We start from the raw sequence: 16,478 nt of genomic DNA on the forward strand, positions 1-16,478 counted from the left end.
TTTTATACAGATGTTTTTTGACATGTGAAGGGGCTTGATTAAATCTAGAGAGACTGCTAAGACCAGCTTTGGCTATGTTGATCTTTTTATTGACGTGAGATGTTGAGTGGAGCAGCCTGTCTATTTCATATCCCAAGATCTTGTTAGGATTTCTAATGGCTACAGGTGTACCTCTGATGGAGATACTCCCCTTATCTTCGATGGTTGATGCAAAACATCCTATCGTGCTAACCAGGACTTTGTCAGGGTTAGTCGTAATTCTCCATTTCTTTTCTCATTTGGATGTTCGACGAAGTTCAATATTCATTTTTTCTATGACTTTCATATTTGTATTTTCCTGTTACAGGAGTTGACGAGACGACATGGGTAACATCATCTGCAATTTGCGTTATAATTGTATCATTAAACTCTGGTTGAGGAAGATCATTCACATAAATATTGAATAGAATTGGACTAAGACCTTGTGGACTTGCCATGAAAGGTAGGAATGATTTTTCTTTGAGTTAAGAAGTTATATATAAATCTGAGAAATGTCCAGTTATGGTCAGGTAGGTCAATAAGTTTGTATATAAGACCATCATGCCATAAGCTATCAAAAGCTTTATGAACATCTCTGGTGGCAATTAGGGCAAGATTGCCCTGATGTTTCAGACTCGTTACAGTATCAAAAATAATATTTATTGCATGATGGGTACCTCTGTGTCCTAAAGCCAAACTGTTTTTCAGTAAAAAGGTGGTTAAACTCCATATAGTAGTTCAGTCTGTTGGAAATCATCCTTTCAAGAACTTTCCCAGTGACTTCAAGTAAGGATATAGGTCTATAGTTTTCTGGTTGATGGATGTCTTTATTGGGTTTAGCAAGAAAGATCATCCTAGCAGTCTTAAAAACCACTGGAAAATGTCCGGAGGCTAAGATGGCATTAAAGATATTAACCAAAGACAGTTTACAATTTCTGGGTAGGAACTTTATTTGTTTCATTGTTATTCCAGAGAGACCTGGGGCTCTATTTCGCATTCCTCCAATAACTTGACTCATCTCAAGTAGTGTGATAGGTCTAGTAAGCAGGTGGGCCTCTTCAAGAGTTGATGTATTGATGGAAGGTAGTGATTGTAGATCAGCTAAGTTCTCATCGCTCCATTCATTGACCAACTGATAGTGATTATTATTAAATCGACGACTGTTATTGTGGAGAGAATTTTCTCCCATACATCACCCATCAAATTAGCCTGGTCCTGAGGATCATCAAGTTTAATCTCGACCTCTTCATCATCATCAGTGTAGGAATGAATTAGGTAGGTAGGTGCCTTGTGTTTTGCACCTAAAAGTTGCCGAATCTTACTCCAAAATTTTGCAGGCTCTCGTTTATACTGATTAGCTTTCAGAACTAGCAATTTCCATAAGTCACGTTTGTGATGACTAATCATGTTAATTAATTCTTGCCTCATTCTATACAATGTAACTACTTGTGGTTGCCGCGTTTGAAGATGCCTTTGACATTCTGTTTGATAATTTCTCATACCGTCTCTAATTTCCCTCGTAGGTTTATATTGTTGGTAGATCTTTGTGGAAGCTAATTGGCAAGTTGCATTAGTAGCATCAATTATTCGATTGTGAAGGAACCTGATTGCGTCGTCAATTGCAGTGGAAGGTAGATTTTCCAATGACACAATCTCATCTTCACCCAGAAATGCCCTGAAGGGGTCAAATCCTAGGGTGTTAAGGTTGGGTTTAGGAGGTACAGGTATTCTAAATGGAGAAGTTTGTAGTTGTATTATAACAGGGATGTGGTCAGATCCTAAGTTTCCACCAGGAGAGATACGACAATGAAAGAGGTCACAGTCTCTGTTTGTCAGGACTATATCTGGTGTCCCTGGATGAGGACCAATATACGATTTAAAGAATGGGCCCTGAAATGACAAGTTTCTGGCTGTCATGATATTAAATAGTTGTTTTCCTTTCAAGTCACCCAGTGGATTACCAGCTCCACAGTTAAAGAGGGCAGGGTGATGAGCATTAAAATCTCCCACTAGAATTGTTGGAATATTTCTGCTTAATATCCTATGTAGAGGAATTGACTCTATATATGGTTGTCTTGGGGGAAAATATCCAGTTCCTATCAATAGTTGGCCATGAGACGTCGTCAGTTCGATTGCAAGAATGTTATCTTCATCAACATGAATATTTCTAAATGCATAGCCTAATTTAACTAAGATGGCTATGCCACTATAGGGTCCTCTTGATTTCTCCACAGTAGAGTAACCACGTAATTTAATATGTTGATCAACTCCCACAGCTGTCTCATTCAAGAGTATAACATCAGAATTGTAATTATGTAGTTCAACTTCAAGGAGGTAACGGTTATTAAAGAAATGTTGAATATTAAGTTGGAAAATTGTAATCCCCATTATTTCTTGCACTTCGCACGTGTACTGCGGTCTGAACGTCTGCAAGTAAATTCATGTTTGGTATACACACTATCCCTGCTGGACTCGTCAAGGGGAGGAGGGAAATTCTGAGTAGTTGCTTGTGTACTAAAAATGTCACCATCCTCACTAGAGTTGGTAATATTAACAGAATCATTAGTCATCATCATCAGAAAACTGAGGTGTGATATTCCCAGTTTCAGGAAGCAGAGGCTCGTGAGAGTTAATGGGAGACTGTGGAGGCTCCAAGAGAAAATTTGGTAGGCCAGGTGAATTACCCTGGGAAAGTTCCTGTTCAACAGGATCAGCTGCAATAACGGAAGAGTAAGCACCAATAGGCGGGTGATCCCTGAACAAGGGATGAATTAGGGCTTATTTGTAGAAGTAGAGTAGGGCACATATTTCTTGTTTTGAGAGGGCTGGGCCATAATAACCTAAACATTATCTGGGATAGTAATGGGAGTGATCCCATTAGCCATTAACAAATCACTGAAAATATTAGAGCAGAGTTGATGTTACCACCTGCTATGTCCTCGGCCATCATATACGTTAGTTGAGCTCTCGTCATATTCCTGGCTGAGGATACCTGAGACATGGGAGGTGAGGCTGAACCTTGTTGTTGCGTTTGTGTATGTTGTAGATGAGGGTTAGATTGGGGCACTCCAAGAGGGGCAGAATTCCAAACATTGGAACCGGTGGAAGAGACCTGAGGAGTCCCACTAGATCCAGGCAAAGCTGGGAAGGAAGTTTGAGACATTGTTGGAGGTGCCTGGGGAGTGGTCTTCGAAGAATTGGATAGTTTCTTGGCTTCTAGAATTTTCTGCATTACCTTTTTCCTCTCAGGACAGATAGCAGAAACAGCATGGTGTTTTCCATTGCAGAGGACACATTTGGGCTTAGTTTTGTTATGACAATCTTTAAAAGAATGTTGACCAGAGCATATGCTGCAAATCAGTGCTTGGGTACTGCATTTGTTGGTGGTATGACCAAATGCGTAACATTTAAAATATTGTGTAACACTGACAAACCGTTCAAGAGAGATTTGGTCAGGTGTACATCTTGTGCCAAAACATTTGAAGCCATTTTGACACACTAGTTTGGCTGCTTCAGGTGTCTCAAGTATTAACTTTAATGTTACCTGGTTGTTGCCAGGTTTAGAGAATTTATATGCTTGGACAGCCTTAAATTCAGAATACTCCCAATTAAAGTCATCAACAAGTTCATTCACTGTGCTCTCTCTCATGAAACTGTTAATTCTGGCAACAAACACAGGTGCCATTGGGTTGATACCAAAAGTTTTCAATTTGTCCAGAACATCCTGCTCAAGCAGTTGAAGTAACTCTTCTTCAGAAGAGAGGAGAAGTACTGCCCCAGCGTGGGTTTGAAAAACATCCACTGGAGCAACAGTTGAATTCGAACAAATAAATTCTAGAATTTCTTTCTTCGACTTTTGTCATCAAATCGTAATTATACTCTTATTCGTGCCATGATGTCCAGGAAGGTACATCTGGCACAGAAGTTGCTTTAACAAAAAAGGTCTTTCCTTAGTGTTAGTCCTGACATCCTATTTCAGCTGACTTATGAAGGTCAGCCCCTAAGATAGCCTACCCTCAAGTGGTGAGGGGGAAAGGGCCCAAGGCAAAGATCGGCTGGATTTAAAAAAAACCACACGGGCTACCGGATGGTCAAAATGCCTTGTGCTAACTCACCAAAGGCGAAGTTGCCGAAAAAGAAGATAGGAAAGTCAGAAGGATAGCAATGTAAGTATAGTGTGTTAGTGTGTGGGCCAGTGTAGATGTTTGGGTGAGGGGAGGATGGGGGGATGGGGAAGAGAGGGGTGAACAAGCAAGCAAGTCACCGCCTTACCCTCTTGATGGGATGGGGCTCGAAGTGACTGCAAGCAAGTTTCCTCTCAGCTCTGGCCGAGAACAACTCAGGATAACCCAAGAAAAATCTTGAGTAACAATGTTCAGAGTTGCTCTGATCGAGAATTACTCAGGATAACTGAATGGTTTTTAATACTTGACGTGCTGTTGGAGTGTGAGCAAAGTAACATTTATGAAGGGGTTCAGGGAAACCGGCAGGCCAGACTTGAGTCCTGGAGATGGGAAGTACAGTGTCTGCACTCTGAAGGAGGGGTGTTAATGTTGCAGTTTAAAAGCTGTAGTGTAAAGCACCCTTCTGGCAAGACAGTGATGGAGTGAATGATGGTGAAAGTTTTTCTTTTTCGGGCCACCCTGCCTTGGTGGGAATCAGCCAGTGTGATAAAAAAAAAAAAAAAAAAAACTGAAGAGCAGGAACGACGACGTCTTCTCTCCACGGCGGCTGCACGGTGACTCAATTCAAAGTTTATTCTCTATAAGTATTACAATGTTGAGTTTACAGAATTTGGTTATTGTGTGGTTTACATGTAGTAAAATAATAATTACAGAGTGTACCACTAGAACGCCTAGCACAGCTAGGCATTTCGGGCAGACTTATATTAAATCTTAGGTTTAAAATGTTACAAAATTATGAGGTAAGTTGGTATTATGGCTAAGTGACTAAATACTAGTTGTGAGTTTAGCAATGTGAATGCTTTTGTTTTGGCACTATACATAGTTTCAGTATTGGAGTATCACAGGCCAACTTATGACTAGTGAAGATTCATTATTTTGAGATTGAGATTGATATTTCTGTTTATGGTCAAATGGGTGAGTGAGTGTAAGTGTGAACCACCAGGTGGTATTCGTATTATTAGTTGACAGGGTGTATCAGGGAGATAAGATGTTTTCTGATGGTAGTTTTGAAGGTGATGAATGTGTCTGCAGTTTTGGAATTTTCAGGTAGGGTGTTCCAGATTTTAGGGCCTTTGACATACATTGAATTTTTGTAAAGGTTTAGTTGGACACGGGGAATGTCATAGAGATGTTTGTGTCTGGTGTTGTGCCTGTGGGTTCTGTCACAACTATCAAGAAAGTGTTTTAGGTCAAGGTTAATATTGGAATTTAAGGTCCTGTAGATGTAGATTGCACAGTAGTAAGTGTGGATGTACTGAACAGGGAGTAAGTTTAGATCTATGAAGAGTGGGGGGGTGTGTTGCCAGGGGTGGGATTTAGTGATTATTCTTACTGCGGCTTTTTGTTGGGTTATTATTGGCTTTAGGTGTGTTGCTGCAGTTGAACCCCAAGCACAGATAGCATAGGTGAGGTATGGATATATAAGTGAATGGTATAGTGTGAGAAGGGCAGTTTGCGGCACGTAGTATCGTATCTTGGAGAGGATCCCAACCGTTTTGGATACTTTTTTGGTTATGTGTTGGATATGGGTGCTGAAGTTCAGGTTGTTGTCGAGGTATAGGCCTAGGAATTTGCCCTCATTATGCCTGGCAATTAGTGTGTTGTCGATCTTAATGTTAATTTGCGCATCTCCTGCTCTGCTACCAAACATAATGTAGTAGGTTTTGTCAACGTTAAGCGTAAGTTTATTGGCTGTCATCCAAGTCGATATTTTGATCAGCTCCTCATTAACAATGGTGTTGAGGGTTGCAAGATTAGGGTGAGAGATGACATAAGTCTTGTCGTCAGCAAAGAGAATGGGGTTCAGGTGTCGAGATACGTTTGGAAGATCATTGATGTATATGAGGAAGAGCAGGGGACCAAGGACACTTCCCTGCGGAACTCCAGTATCAAGTGGCTGTGTTGTTGATGCTGTGTCTTTAATGGTGACATACTGATACCTATTAGTAAGGTAAGATTTGAAATATGCAAGCACATGGCCTCTTATACCATAATGGTCAAGTTTGTGGAGTAGGATGCCGTGGTCTACTGTGTCAAAAGCTTTTCTTAGGTCAATAAAAATTCCTAGTGGATATTTCTTATTTTCCAATGCTGTGTAAAGCAGACCTAGCATTTTTATAATTGCATCGTTAGTGCTTTTATTTTTCCTGAATCCAAATTGGCAGGGGTTGAGTATGTTTTGTGACATTATAAATGAATATAGTCTCCTGTGCACGAGTTTCTCAAAGATTTTGGATAGCAATGGTAAGTTTGATACTGGCCTATAGTTGTTTAAATCTGTAGGGTCACCACCTTTATGTATTGGTGTAACCCTTGCCGTCTTGAGTAGTTTCGGGAAGGTGCTAGCTTCTAGTGACTTGTTAAAAAGCAATGAGATAGTATGCGAGAGGACATGGGCCACTCTCTTGTACAATAACGGTGGGACATGAGACAGATTCCCTGAGTTATTTTTAAGTGGCTTTATAATCTCGGTGACTTCCGTGGGCTCAGTTGGAGCAAGATAGAAGGAATTTGGGAAATTCCCATCTAGGTAGTCCCCGGCATGGGCATTGGTACGTGGGGTTTTATTGGCGAGATTAGAACCTATGGTTGAGAAGAAGTTGTTAATCTTGTTAGCTGTGTCGGTGGGTTGCAGTGGTGTTTCATTAGGTTTAGTTAGGACAATATTCTTGTTTTTTTCCAGTTTGTGGGTCCCTAGAATCTGAGAGAGTGTTTTCCAGGTCTTTTTTATATCTCCTCTTGTGTCAGTGAATCTACTGTAGTAGTATAGTTGTTTGGCTTTCTTTATTACTTTGGTGAGGACTGATGAATAGTGTTTAAGAATATCTTTGTGTATTAAGCCCTGTCTATATTGCTTTTCATATTGGTGTTTCTTATCAATGGATTTCAGAATGGTGCTGGTTAGCCATGGGCAACCAAGCCGTTTGTTTGTGATCTGTTTCGTTTTTATAGGACAATGTTTGTTGTATAGTCTAAGTAGTTTGTTAAGAAAAATGTCTGTCCAGTCGTCAATACCACTGGCCTTGGAGAATTCTGTAGGCCAGTCAACAGTCTCTAGGTCAGCTGTGAACTTCCTTATTGAGGCCTCATCATGGAGTCTAAACGAGACTTTGTTGTATTCAAGTGGTGGTTTACTAATGTTTGTCAAGAGGAAGGTAGGGTAGTGGTCTGTAGTGCTATCTGTGATTATCCCCGATTTAAGGGGGGCTAGTATATTGGTCCATATGTGGTCTATTATGGTTGCACTTGTTTCAGTGAGCCTGGTTGGTTTAGTTATTGTTGGTATGAGAAGTGTGTTGTTTATATTGTTGATGAAATCAGTTACAGGCTGATCATCTAGTAGGCCAAGGTTGATGTTGAAGTCTCCAGCTAAGAGAAGGTGGTGCTTATTCATTTGTCTGTTTGTTATTCGTGCCTTTAATTTCTCACTGAAGTTTGGGATGTTTGTGTGGGGTATCCGGTAAATGGCACCGATTGTTATAGGCGTCTTAAGGTTTTTTACAGTAAAATTAGCAAAAATGTATTCTCCATATTCATCACTAAAGCAATTGGTGCTGATACAAGATAATTGGTTAGAGTAATAGATTGCAATACCACCCCCAACTTGGTATGGTCTGCAGTTGTGGATTGCTGTGTATCCTGGTAGAGGGTAGATATCTATTGTGTCCTGTTTAAGCCAGGTCTCAGTAAGAATAATGCAGGAGAAGGGTGTCTTAGTGATTCAAGGAGTGCCAGGAGGTCATCATAGTGTTTGCTTAAGGACCTGATGTTGTAGTTAAGTACTGATAGACTTTTATCATTGTTTAGGATAGTGCTGGCTTGTGATGCTGTGTAGTAAAGGCAGTTACTTTCCAATAGGTTTTGATTGTGTGTCAGATTATGTAGGTTTAGATCAGGGTCAACGTGATCAATCATCTTCTAGGTTTAAATTATGGTTATTTACATCCTGAGTTGTGTGTTGAGTTTTAGTACTGATATCCGTAGTGGTGGGAAGTTTGGACAAGTATATAGCTATAGCATTTTGGTCATGTAGAGTATAGTCACTAATACACATAATGTAGTTGGTGTTGTCTATGTGATGTACTGGAATGAGCTAAAGTACAACTAGGTATAAACTAATAATATAAAAATACAAATTAAAAATAGCACAAGACTCTCACTTGTAATTGCACTAAGGTCTAATGTAATGACTTTGGTATAGTCTATGTATTGACCTAGAGTGAGCAATAGTACAACTAGGTTTAATCTAATAATATAAAAATACAAATTAAAAATAGCACCAGGCTCTCACTAGTAATTACACTATGGTCTAATATAATGACTTTGGTACTGACTATGTATTGAGCTAGAATGAGCTATAGTACAACTGAGTTTAATCTAATGATATAAAAAAGGCACAAGACTCTCAGTTGTAATTGCACTAAGGTGTTATATAAGTTGTTTACAAGAATTAGAGTATAACTAGATTTAAATTGACAGATAAAATATACAAGTTAAGGTAGCAAAAGAATAAAAAAAGTAGAAAAAAAAAAAAAATATGAGGTAGTTGGTACTAGTTAGCAAATGATAGTTAACCCTTTGAGGGTCGACAGGCCCTCTCCGAAACTCGTTCTCAGGGTCGGCCAAATTTAAAAAAAAAAAAAAAAAAATTCTCTTATGAAAAGATAGAGAATCTTTTCCCGATCATAAAGACACCAAAAGTTTGAAATTTGATAGAAAACTTACGGAATTATGCTCTCGCAAAGTTAGCGGTCTCGGCGATGTTTACGCATCAGCGATTCTGCCCACTTTGAGCCCCATTTTCGGCCAATTTCACTGTACTAGTCGACAAAAAACATGAATATTTCGCTAGAACTCCATTTTTTCTATCGAATGGGTGCAAGAAACCACCCATTTATGAAATTCAACTATCCAGTACAGTGGTCAGAATTTAGCAATTTTGCCAATTTCACACAAATTTCAAAAGATGCCAATTTCCGAATAGGGTCCAGAATAAACAAGAAAGACATTCCTGGCACTAAAATGACATTTCCTCTAGTCATTAGTCACGTCTCAAGGCCCCTCTTATATTCTTTTGCTTTCCACTTTGAATTTTTATTCTCACAAAAAATATAAGATTTACTGTTATGCAGACTACTGCATTAGTGTAAAAAATGGTATAAATATTATTGGTGCACTTGTGAAAGAATATTAGACTCGCCAGTTGACGTGTATTGCACGCTTGGCACGATTTGTTTACTTTTGAAGTTTGGTAAAAATCGAACATTTCTGCTACTTTGAGTTCAATTTCAAGGCACCTTTCATTGTAAAACCAGTCAAAATCATCTCAATTTCTGTAATATGTCTTCCATTCTATAAAATGAGACCAAGAAAACTAGAATACAACAATAAATACCATACGAAAATACACTGCAAAGTCGCTGATTTATTCCAAAAAAATGGTCAAAGTTTTTTTTTTCTCATTATGCACTGTGTGCTGCAAGATTTTTTTTAGACTGTGCACACTGACCACATAGACCCATTCTTTCATATGAAGGCCTACCAGCTTTCTCCCACTAGATTTGAGGCCGCTAGAATTTATGCGTACTAGTACGTCAAAAACCCCTATGCGTAAGACGTACTAGTACGACCAAAACCCTCAAAGGGTTAAGGGCCTTGAACAATAATATAATTGAAATATACACTAATTGCACACACAATATAGTCACTAAGATATGAAAACAATCTTAGAGTAGGACTTACAATATAAATTTAAAATATAAAAATACAAATTGAAATGGTACTTGCAATTAACCTAGAATCTGGTATATGTTGTTGACAAGATCAAGAGTATAACTAGATTTAAATTGACAAAATAAAATTCACAATTAAAGTACCAAAAGAATAATAGTAAAAAATAACAATGGTAATGTCTTGGTTATAATATGACAGTAAGATGGTAGACAGGTACACAGGTACAAAGGATAATATAAAGGTTGGAGTTGAATATATAAACTTGAAAATTTGGCAACAAAATGTTATGGGAAGTATAAAATAATGTTTAATGTACAAAAGTAAAATTGACTGGTAGTAAATATGGTGTTTAATAAAATTTTAGTAAGTAATAATGATTACAAAAAAATGAAAAAGTAATGTTTATTTCATTCAATATTGCACTGGTAGTTATACTTGAGGTTATTTGGCAGTACAAGGTAATTAAGAGTACTCTAAGATAGTAAATGTGGTATTAAAACAGATAAAGGTAATTAGACAAGTAATGGTTATTAAATGTCAAAAATGTTAAGAGTAAATTGAAATTATAGTAAAAATGGTAATTATTAATTTTAGTAAGTAATATGAATTGATAGTATTTAAAAAAATATGAGGTAGTAATATGGACAGAGAAAGTATCAATTTAGCTAATGTTTAAGCAAACAATAGTAAATAAGAAAATTACATAAGGTGACTTATGCTTACTAGTAAAATCACAAAATGAGGTAGTTGATTATTTAATTACTAAGAGATTGTACAATGAAATTTGAACAATAATGGACCAAAACATACACTACACTACGTAGGCTTTTAGGTTGGACATTGTTTAGTTATTCTCTGTAAGATTAGTATCCCTGAGAAATCGTGATAGATCATTCTCGTTCGTGATTGTGTACAGTTGACCTACATTTGTTTTCCTAACTAGAATTTTCCCATCCCGTGTGAAGCATTGGTGTATTGTGTCATTATTCTCCCGCTTAAGTTTTCTGACTCTATACAGGAGGTTCTGACGTTTTTTGGTAAGACACTCGTTTATGTATACCTCTTTCTTTACTTTAATAGATGCAATAATTAAGTCTTTTTTCCTGTCATGTGAGTGGAATCTAAGCATAACACTTTTTCTACCATGGGATCCTAGTAACCTGGCTTCTTTTATTTCTGACTCTGGTACTGTAACTTTTGTTTGGTCCTTTATGATCTGCAGAGTAATTTCTTTACTGTTTGTTTGGTTCATATCACTGGGAAAAAGTGGACTGTTAACTATTACTGCGTCTGATAGTTTATCTTGTTCAGTTTTATCTTCTTGGAGAGCAAAGTAGTCACTGAACTGGTTATCTAAGTTGTTCTTCCATTCTTTTACTGCTTCTTCAACCTTTGTATTAAGAGATATTATTTGTTGGGTATGGCTATCTATGACTGTTTGGATGGTCTTGTCACAGTTAGTCATTCCTGGTGTTGATAACTTTTGTTCAAGACTGAGGATTTTGTTCTCGAGTTGTGTCATCCTGGTGTCTTGTTTTGTTAGTGTCTCTCGAAGATTCATATTTTCAATAACTAAGTTGGAGATGCATGTCTTTAGGGTATCTGGATCGTTGGTCATACCTGAGAGACTACTTGGTAGGTTGAATCCGGGGAAGAGAGGGGAGGATGGGCTGGTGGCAGCCATGTTTGTTGTTATTGTTGTGGTGTCGCCTTGAGTGGTGGTGAGAGGGGTGGTTGCTGGGCCGGCGTCCTCCTGGCTACACTTGTTGAATAGTTGATTTTTCGGTGTTTTCTTGCTGGCCTTGGTGCTGTTTCCTCTTAGATTGCGCCTCATAATACTACAGGAATTGTTGTAGTTAAGAAGAAGTTGTAGTTATACAAAGTTTAGGGTTACGTTGTTCGGCTGGCAGCAGGGTGTTGCTTTCGGTTTGTGGGCAGTCTTCCTTTGATCTCTATTATTTTCGATTTGTAAGTTTCACTGTTGGTAATCTTTGGTCATTCTGGGTGCTACGTTGGGTAGTGCAGTTTTGCTTGTAACTAGGTCATCATAGGAGCATTGGTAGCTCTGATAGTTGGAGAAAAGTACGGAGCTTGGAGGTCGCTGCTGCCGCTGTGTGTATCTGTGTATCAATTTGTCGTGTATTGTTCTGTGACTATGTGTATATAAAATATAGAAAAATAGTAATAAACAACATTTTATATCGTTCGTTTGTGTAAAAAAGTTTTGTAAACAACGTAGTGACGACAGTGTTTGTGCAGTTATTGTGTAGTAAATAAAGAGAGAAAAAAAAAACTTACAAAGTAGTGCTCATATTGGTCTCACAGGCCATAAAAGTTACTTGAAAAAATTTTTTTTTTAAATAACAGAAAAAAGTACAAAAAAAAAAAAGAAAATTAGAAAATACCGGGTGACCGGCAGTTGGCGATGAAAAAGTTTTTTTTTTTTTAAACTTCTCGACCCTGAGAACGAGTCTGGGGGAGGGCCTGTTGACCCTGAAAGGGTTAATAATAATAATAATAATCACTCTGAGGCACATAGTCGTATAAAATGTTAATACTGACATTCTGCTTAATCCATTTATGATATTTTTTTCAAAATTATATAATAAACATGCTACATAACATATAAACACACAAATTAACATAACTATGAGATGTTTTTCCAGTTGGCTCGATGAAGTGAATAAAAACCATTCATGTCCAGGCTGGCATCAACAACAACTGGTTTGCTTACAAAACTCGTGAACATGGGGGTTACATACCTACCACACTTTGATATTTACCTACCTTACTATTCACCTTGCACCCTATATTAAGACCATTAAGACTACAAATATTTTAAGGTAATAATGAGTGTATACTGTACATATGCATTTTATCACTCTAGGGCACTTTAAATGCCTAGTATATACAGTACATGTAATTTAATGTTCACTCGAGAAACAAAGCTATACTGACTCACGACGCCTGCACGAGGCAGGCGGACAGGCCTGGTATGCGGTTTGAAACACAGGGCACGTTCGATACTCGGGACAAAATTGGTGCGAAAAAAGCGTTCGAAACTCAAAGCGTTCAATAGTCGATGCATTCGAAACTCGGGGTTTCACTGTAATCGAGTCCTTAGGTTATGCTTCAACTTTATATATCCTTGGTAAGGCCTCATTTAGATTATGCTACACAGTTCTGGTCTCCATATTACAGAATAGACATAAATGTACTGGTAAATCTTTCCTACAAGGACAGAGCACTGAATCTGCATTCTAGAAGGGCATAGAATTAGGGTGGTATACAATTGAGGTAATAAATGGAAAACAGGAATAAATATATAATGTGCTTAAAATATATAACCAAGAGAGGACTTGCAGCAATGGGTTTCAAGTTGGAAAACCTTAGAAAAGTCATAGGAATGCATTGGTTTGGTAATAAAGTTGTGGATGAGTGGAACAAACTCCTAGGTATCATCACTGAAGTGAAAACCTTTTGTAGCTTTAAAAATAGGTTAAATAAGTACACGAGTATGTGTGGATGGGTGCGAGTTGGATGTGCCCAGCATTGACCAGAAGGCCTGCTGTGGTGCTCCTTTCTTGTTTTCATGTTCTAATCCCCTGGGGGTTAATAGTCTTTGTTGTCATGTTAAGATGTATGTATTAAATTTTATTTTGTTGTCCCATATCATGTTCAGGAATTTTCCTTCATCTTTTCTTTTCATGTGTAATATTTATCTTGATATTTAAAACAGCTAGCATGCAGTTAATTTTGCAATTACGACTGTTTCAGCAAAGATGACGGACTTTTCAAATCGCAAACTTCAGCAAGTTATCCAGGCAACAGTCTCAGTTACTTGCTTAAATATAAGCCACCAGCATAATTTAGGTTTAGGTTAGGTTAATGCTTACCAAAAGTTTAATTTATGTACATGGAAGAACCTTTTCCAAGCAGGAAAGTATCGAAGACTTCTGGCCGATCAGTAACTTCGGAACAGTTATGAGATCACTTACATTTATGAAGAGAGAATGTAAAATAATTTATTCAGGTTAGATTAATTAAGATTTAGGAAAATTAATAAAAAAAAGTACAGGTTTGGCAACAGAAAACAAGAATAGGACTATAATTGAAGGCTGATCCTCGGCAGAACTCAGGCGCAACATTTTCTAAGTACTATGTGCTATCTTAAACATCAAACAAGTAGGTATTTTTTGTGAAAATTGTTATTTTGAGAGATTTCAGAAAAATAATAGCTTAATTTTGGCTCAAATGCCACATCAAAGCCAATCCATGGTTAGTACCGAGTCAGGCAATAAGCTTTTCAAACAGCCTATGTAAGAAAATACAAAAAATACATTTCCACCTCTGCTGATAACAAAATGATTTCGGTTCTTACACTGGGTAATGTTGGGTTGTCCCAACTACACAACATATACCCCAAGGCAGAACCCTCTTATGGATATCTGAAACTATAATTTATCATCAAAATATGCCGAGGAGCAACATTCACCTGTCCAACTTATTTTCAAAACCAACAAATGTTCTCGCTTTAATGATGCTACTTCCCTGTATTTTTTTGTACCTCTGTATGTGTGCTCAAATTGGTAATAAATAAATAAATAAATAAAAAGCATGATTATAGACAAGAGGAACAAATTGCCACACAGTCTCATTTATGTGAAATATTTGGGTCGATATAAACATCAGTCAGTTAAATGCTGGAGTGTAAATGGATGAGTGAAGGTAAGACTTTCCTAGTAAGGGCCATTAGGCCTATTACAATTCTAATTCAGCTCACAGCTGAAGGACCTAGGTTTAATCCTGGTATGAGTGGAAACGACAGTCATGTTTCCTTATGCCTGTGTTGCTGTTCACCTAGCAGACAGTAGGTACCTGGGTATTAGAAGACTTGTAGGGGTCAAAGAACCCCAGTGGAAATAGGTCACTGACTTTTTTGGGTTATCTTAGGTAATCAACACATATGCTGCAAAGTATGACAAATTATGTAACTGTATTTATGTGTACCTGTACCTGAATAAACTTGAATAAGCTTACAGGTTCATATTACCTGGAGAGAGTTTAGGGGGTCAATGCCCCCTCGGACCAGTCTGAGACCAGGCCTCAAATTCAAATTCAAATTCAAATTCAAAGTTTATTGTTAGGTAAGACACATATGCAACAGTTAGGTATCTTTATTATGAAACGTTTCGCCTACACAGTAGGCTTCTTCAGTCGAGTACAGAAAAGTTGATAGAAGCAGAAGATACTTGAAGACGATGTAACCAGTCCATCACCCTTAAAGTTTTGAGGTGGACTGACCACCTCAAAACTTTAAGGGTGATGGACTGGTTACATCGTCTTCAAGTATCTTCTGCTTCTATCAACTTTTCTGTACTCGACTGAAGAAGCCTACTGTGTAGGCGAAACGTTTCATAATAAAGATACCTAACTGTTGCATATGTGTCTTACCTAACAACCTGTCGGTATTTTATACCATTTTAATGTTCAAAGTTTATTCTCTATAAGGATTACAATGCTGAGTTTACAGAAATTTGGATATTGTGTGGTTTACATGTAGTAAAATAGTGATTACAGAGTGTACCACTAGAACGCTTAGCATGGCTAGGCATTTCGGGCATACTTAGTTTTATTCTTAATTGTAAAATATTACAAATTATGAGGTAAGTTGGTATTATGGCTAAGTGACTAAATACTAGTTTGTGAGTTTAGCAATGTGAATGCTTTTGTTTTGGCACAGTACATAGTTTCAGTATTGGAGTATCACAGGATTCATTATTTTAAGATTGAGATTAATATTTCTGTTTATGGTCAAATGAGTCAGTGAGTGTAAGTGTGAACCACCAGGTGGTATTCGTGTAGTTAGTTGACGGGGTGTATCAGGGAGATAAGATGTTTTTTAATGGTAGTTTTGAAGGTGATAAATGTGTCTGCAGTTCTAGAGTTCTCAGGTAGGGTATTCCAGATTTTAGGGCCTTTGACATACATTGAATTTTTGTAAAGGTTTAGTCGGACACACACAGTAACACTATAAATTACCTAGGATGTCACAGTGACATTTTTTTAGTTATCCTAGGTAATTTACACTATGTATGATTATTGTACATATGTGTACCTGTACCTAAATAAACTTACTTAAAAGACAACTTATTTTTATTGGGGTTGCATCCTGGGCGAAGGTCACGGGACCTCCAATGGACATAAGACCAACAATGACTGGCTTTCGTGGGTTATTAACACTCAAGGATAATGTAAACAATATCTTAATTTTCTTCTACTTGTGCAAAAATTACATGACCACGTTAGTCAGTAGTATATTCCTGGATCAAGAGCACAGGCCAGGCCACGTGCATTACAACTTACACATACACCACCACTCACCTTGGAATCATTCCTCACAAACTGCATACCATGGCCGGGGTACACTCTACTGGAACAAAAGTAACACCTTTCTATACGCATTGTGTTACAGTGTTAACTGTTGTGTTGCACCGTGCACGAGACTCTAGCGTGGAGGAAGTTAACACTATTAGCGACCGT

The 16,478-nt window shown here is 37.8% G+C and overlaps 1 protein-coding gene across 1 annotated transcript in view; it reads right to left on the minus strand.

The window, feature by feature from the left end:
• The window catches only part of LOC128687630 (probable ribosome biogenesis protein RLP24), a 40,560-nt gene extending 24,082 nt beyond the window's left edge, over window positions 1-16,478 (minus strand). The window contains exon 1 of the mRNA XM_053775181.2: window positions 16,320-16,478. Within this exon, the coding sequence (XP_053631156.1) occupies window positions 16,320-16,400 (81 nt within the window). The 5' untranslated portion in view covers window positions 16,401-16,478. The remainder of the gene's footprint in view (window positions 1-16,319) is intronic.

Source organism: Cherax quadricarinatus, chromosome 11 (assembly GCF_038502225.1).
Source record: "Cherax quadricarinatus isolate ZL_2023a chromosome 11, ASM3850222v1, whole genome shotgun sequence".
Taxonomy (NCBI): Eukaryota; Metazoa; Arthropoda; class Malacostraca; order Decapoda; family Parastacidae; genus Cherax; species Cherax quadricarinatus.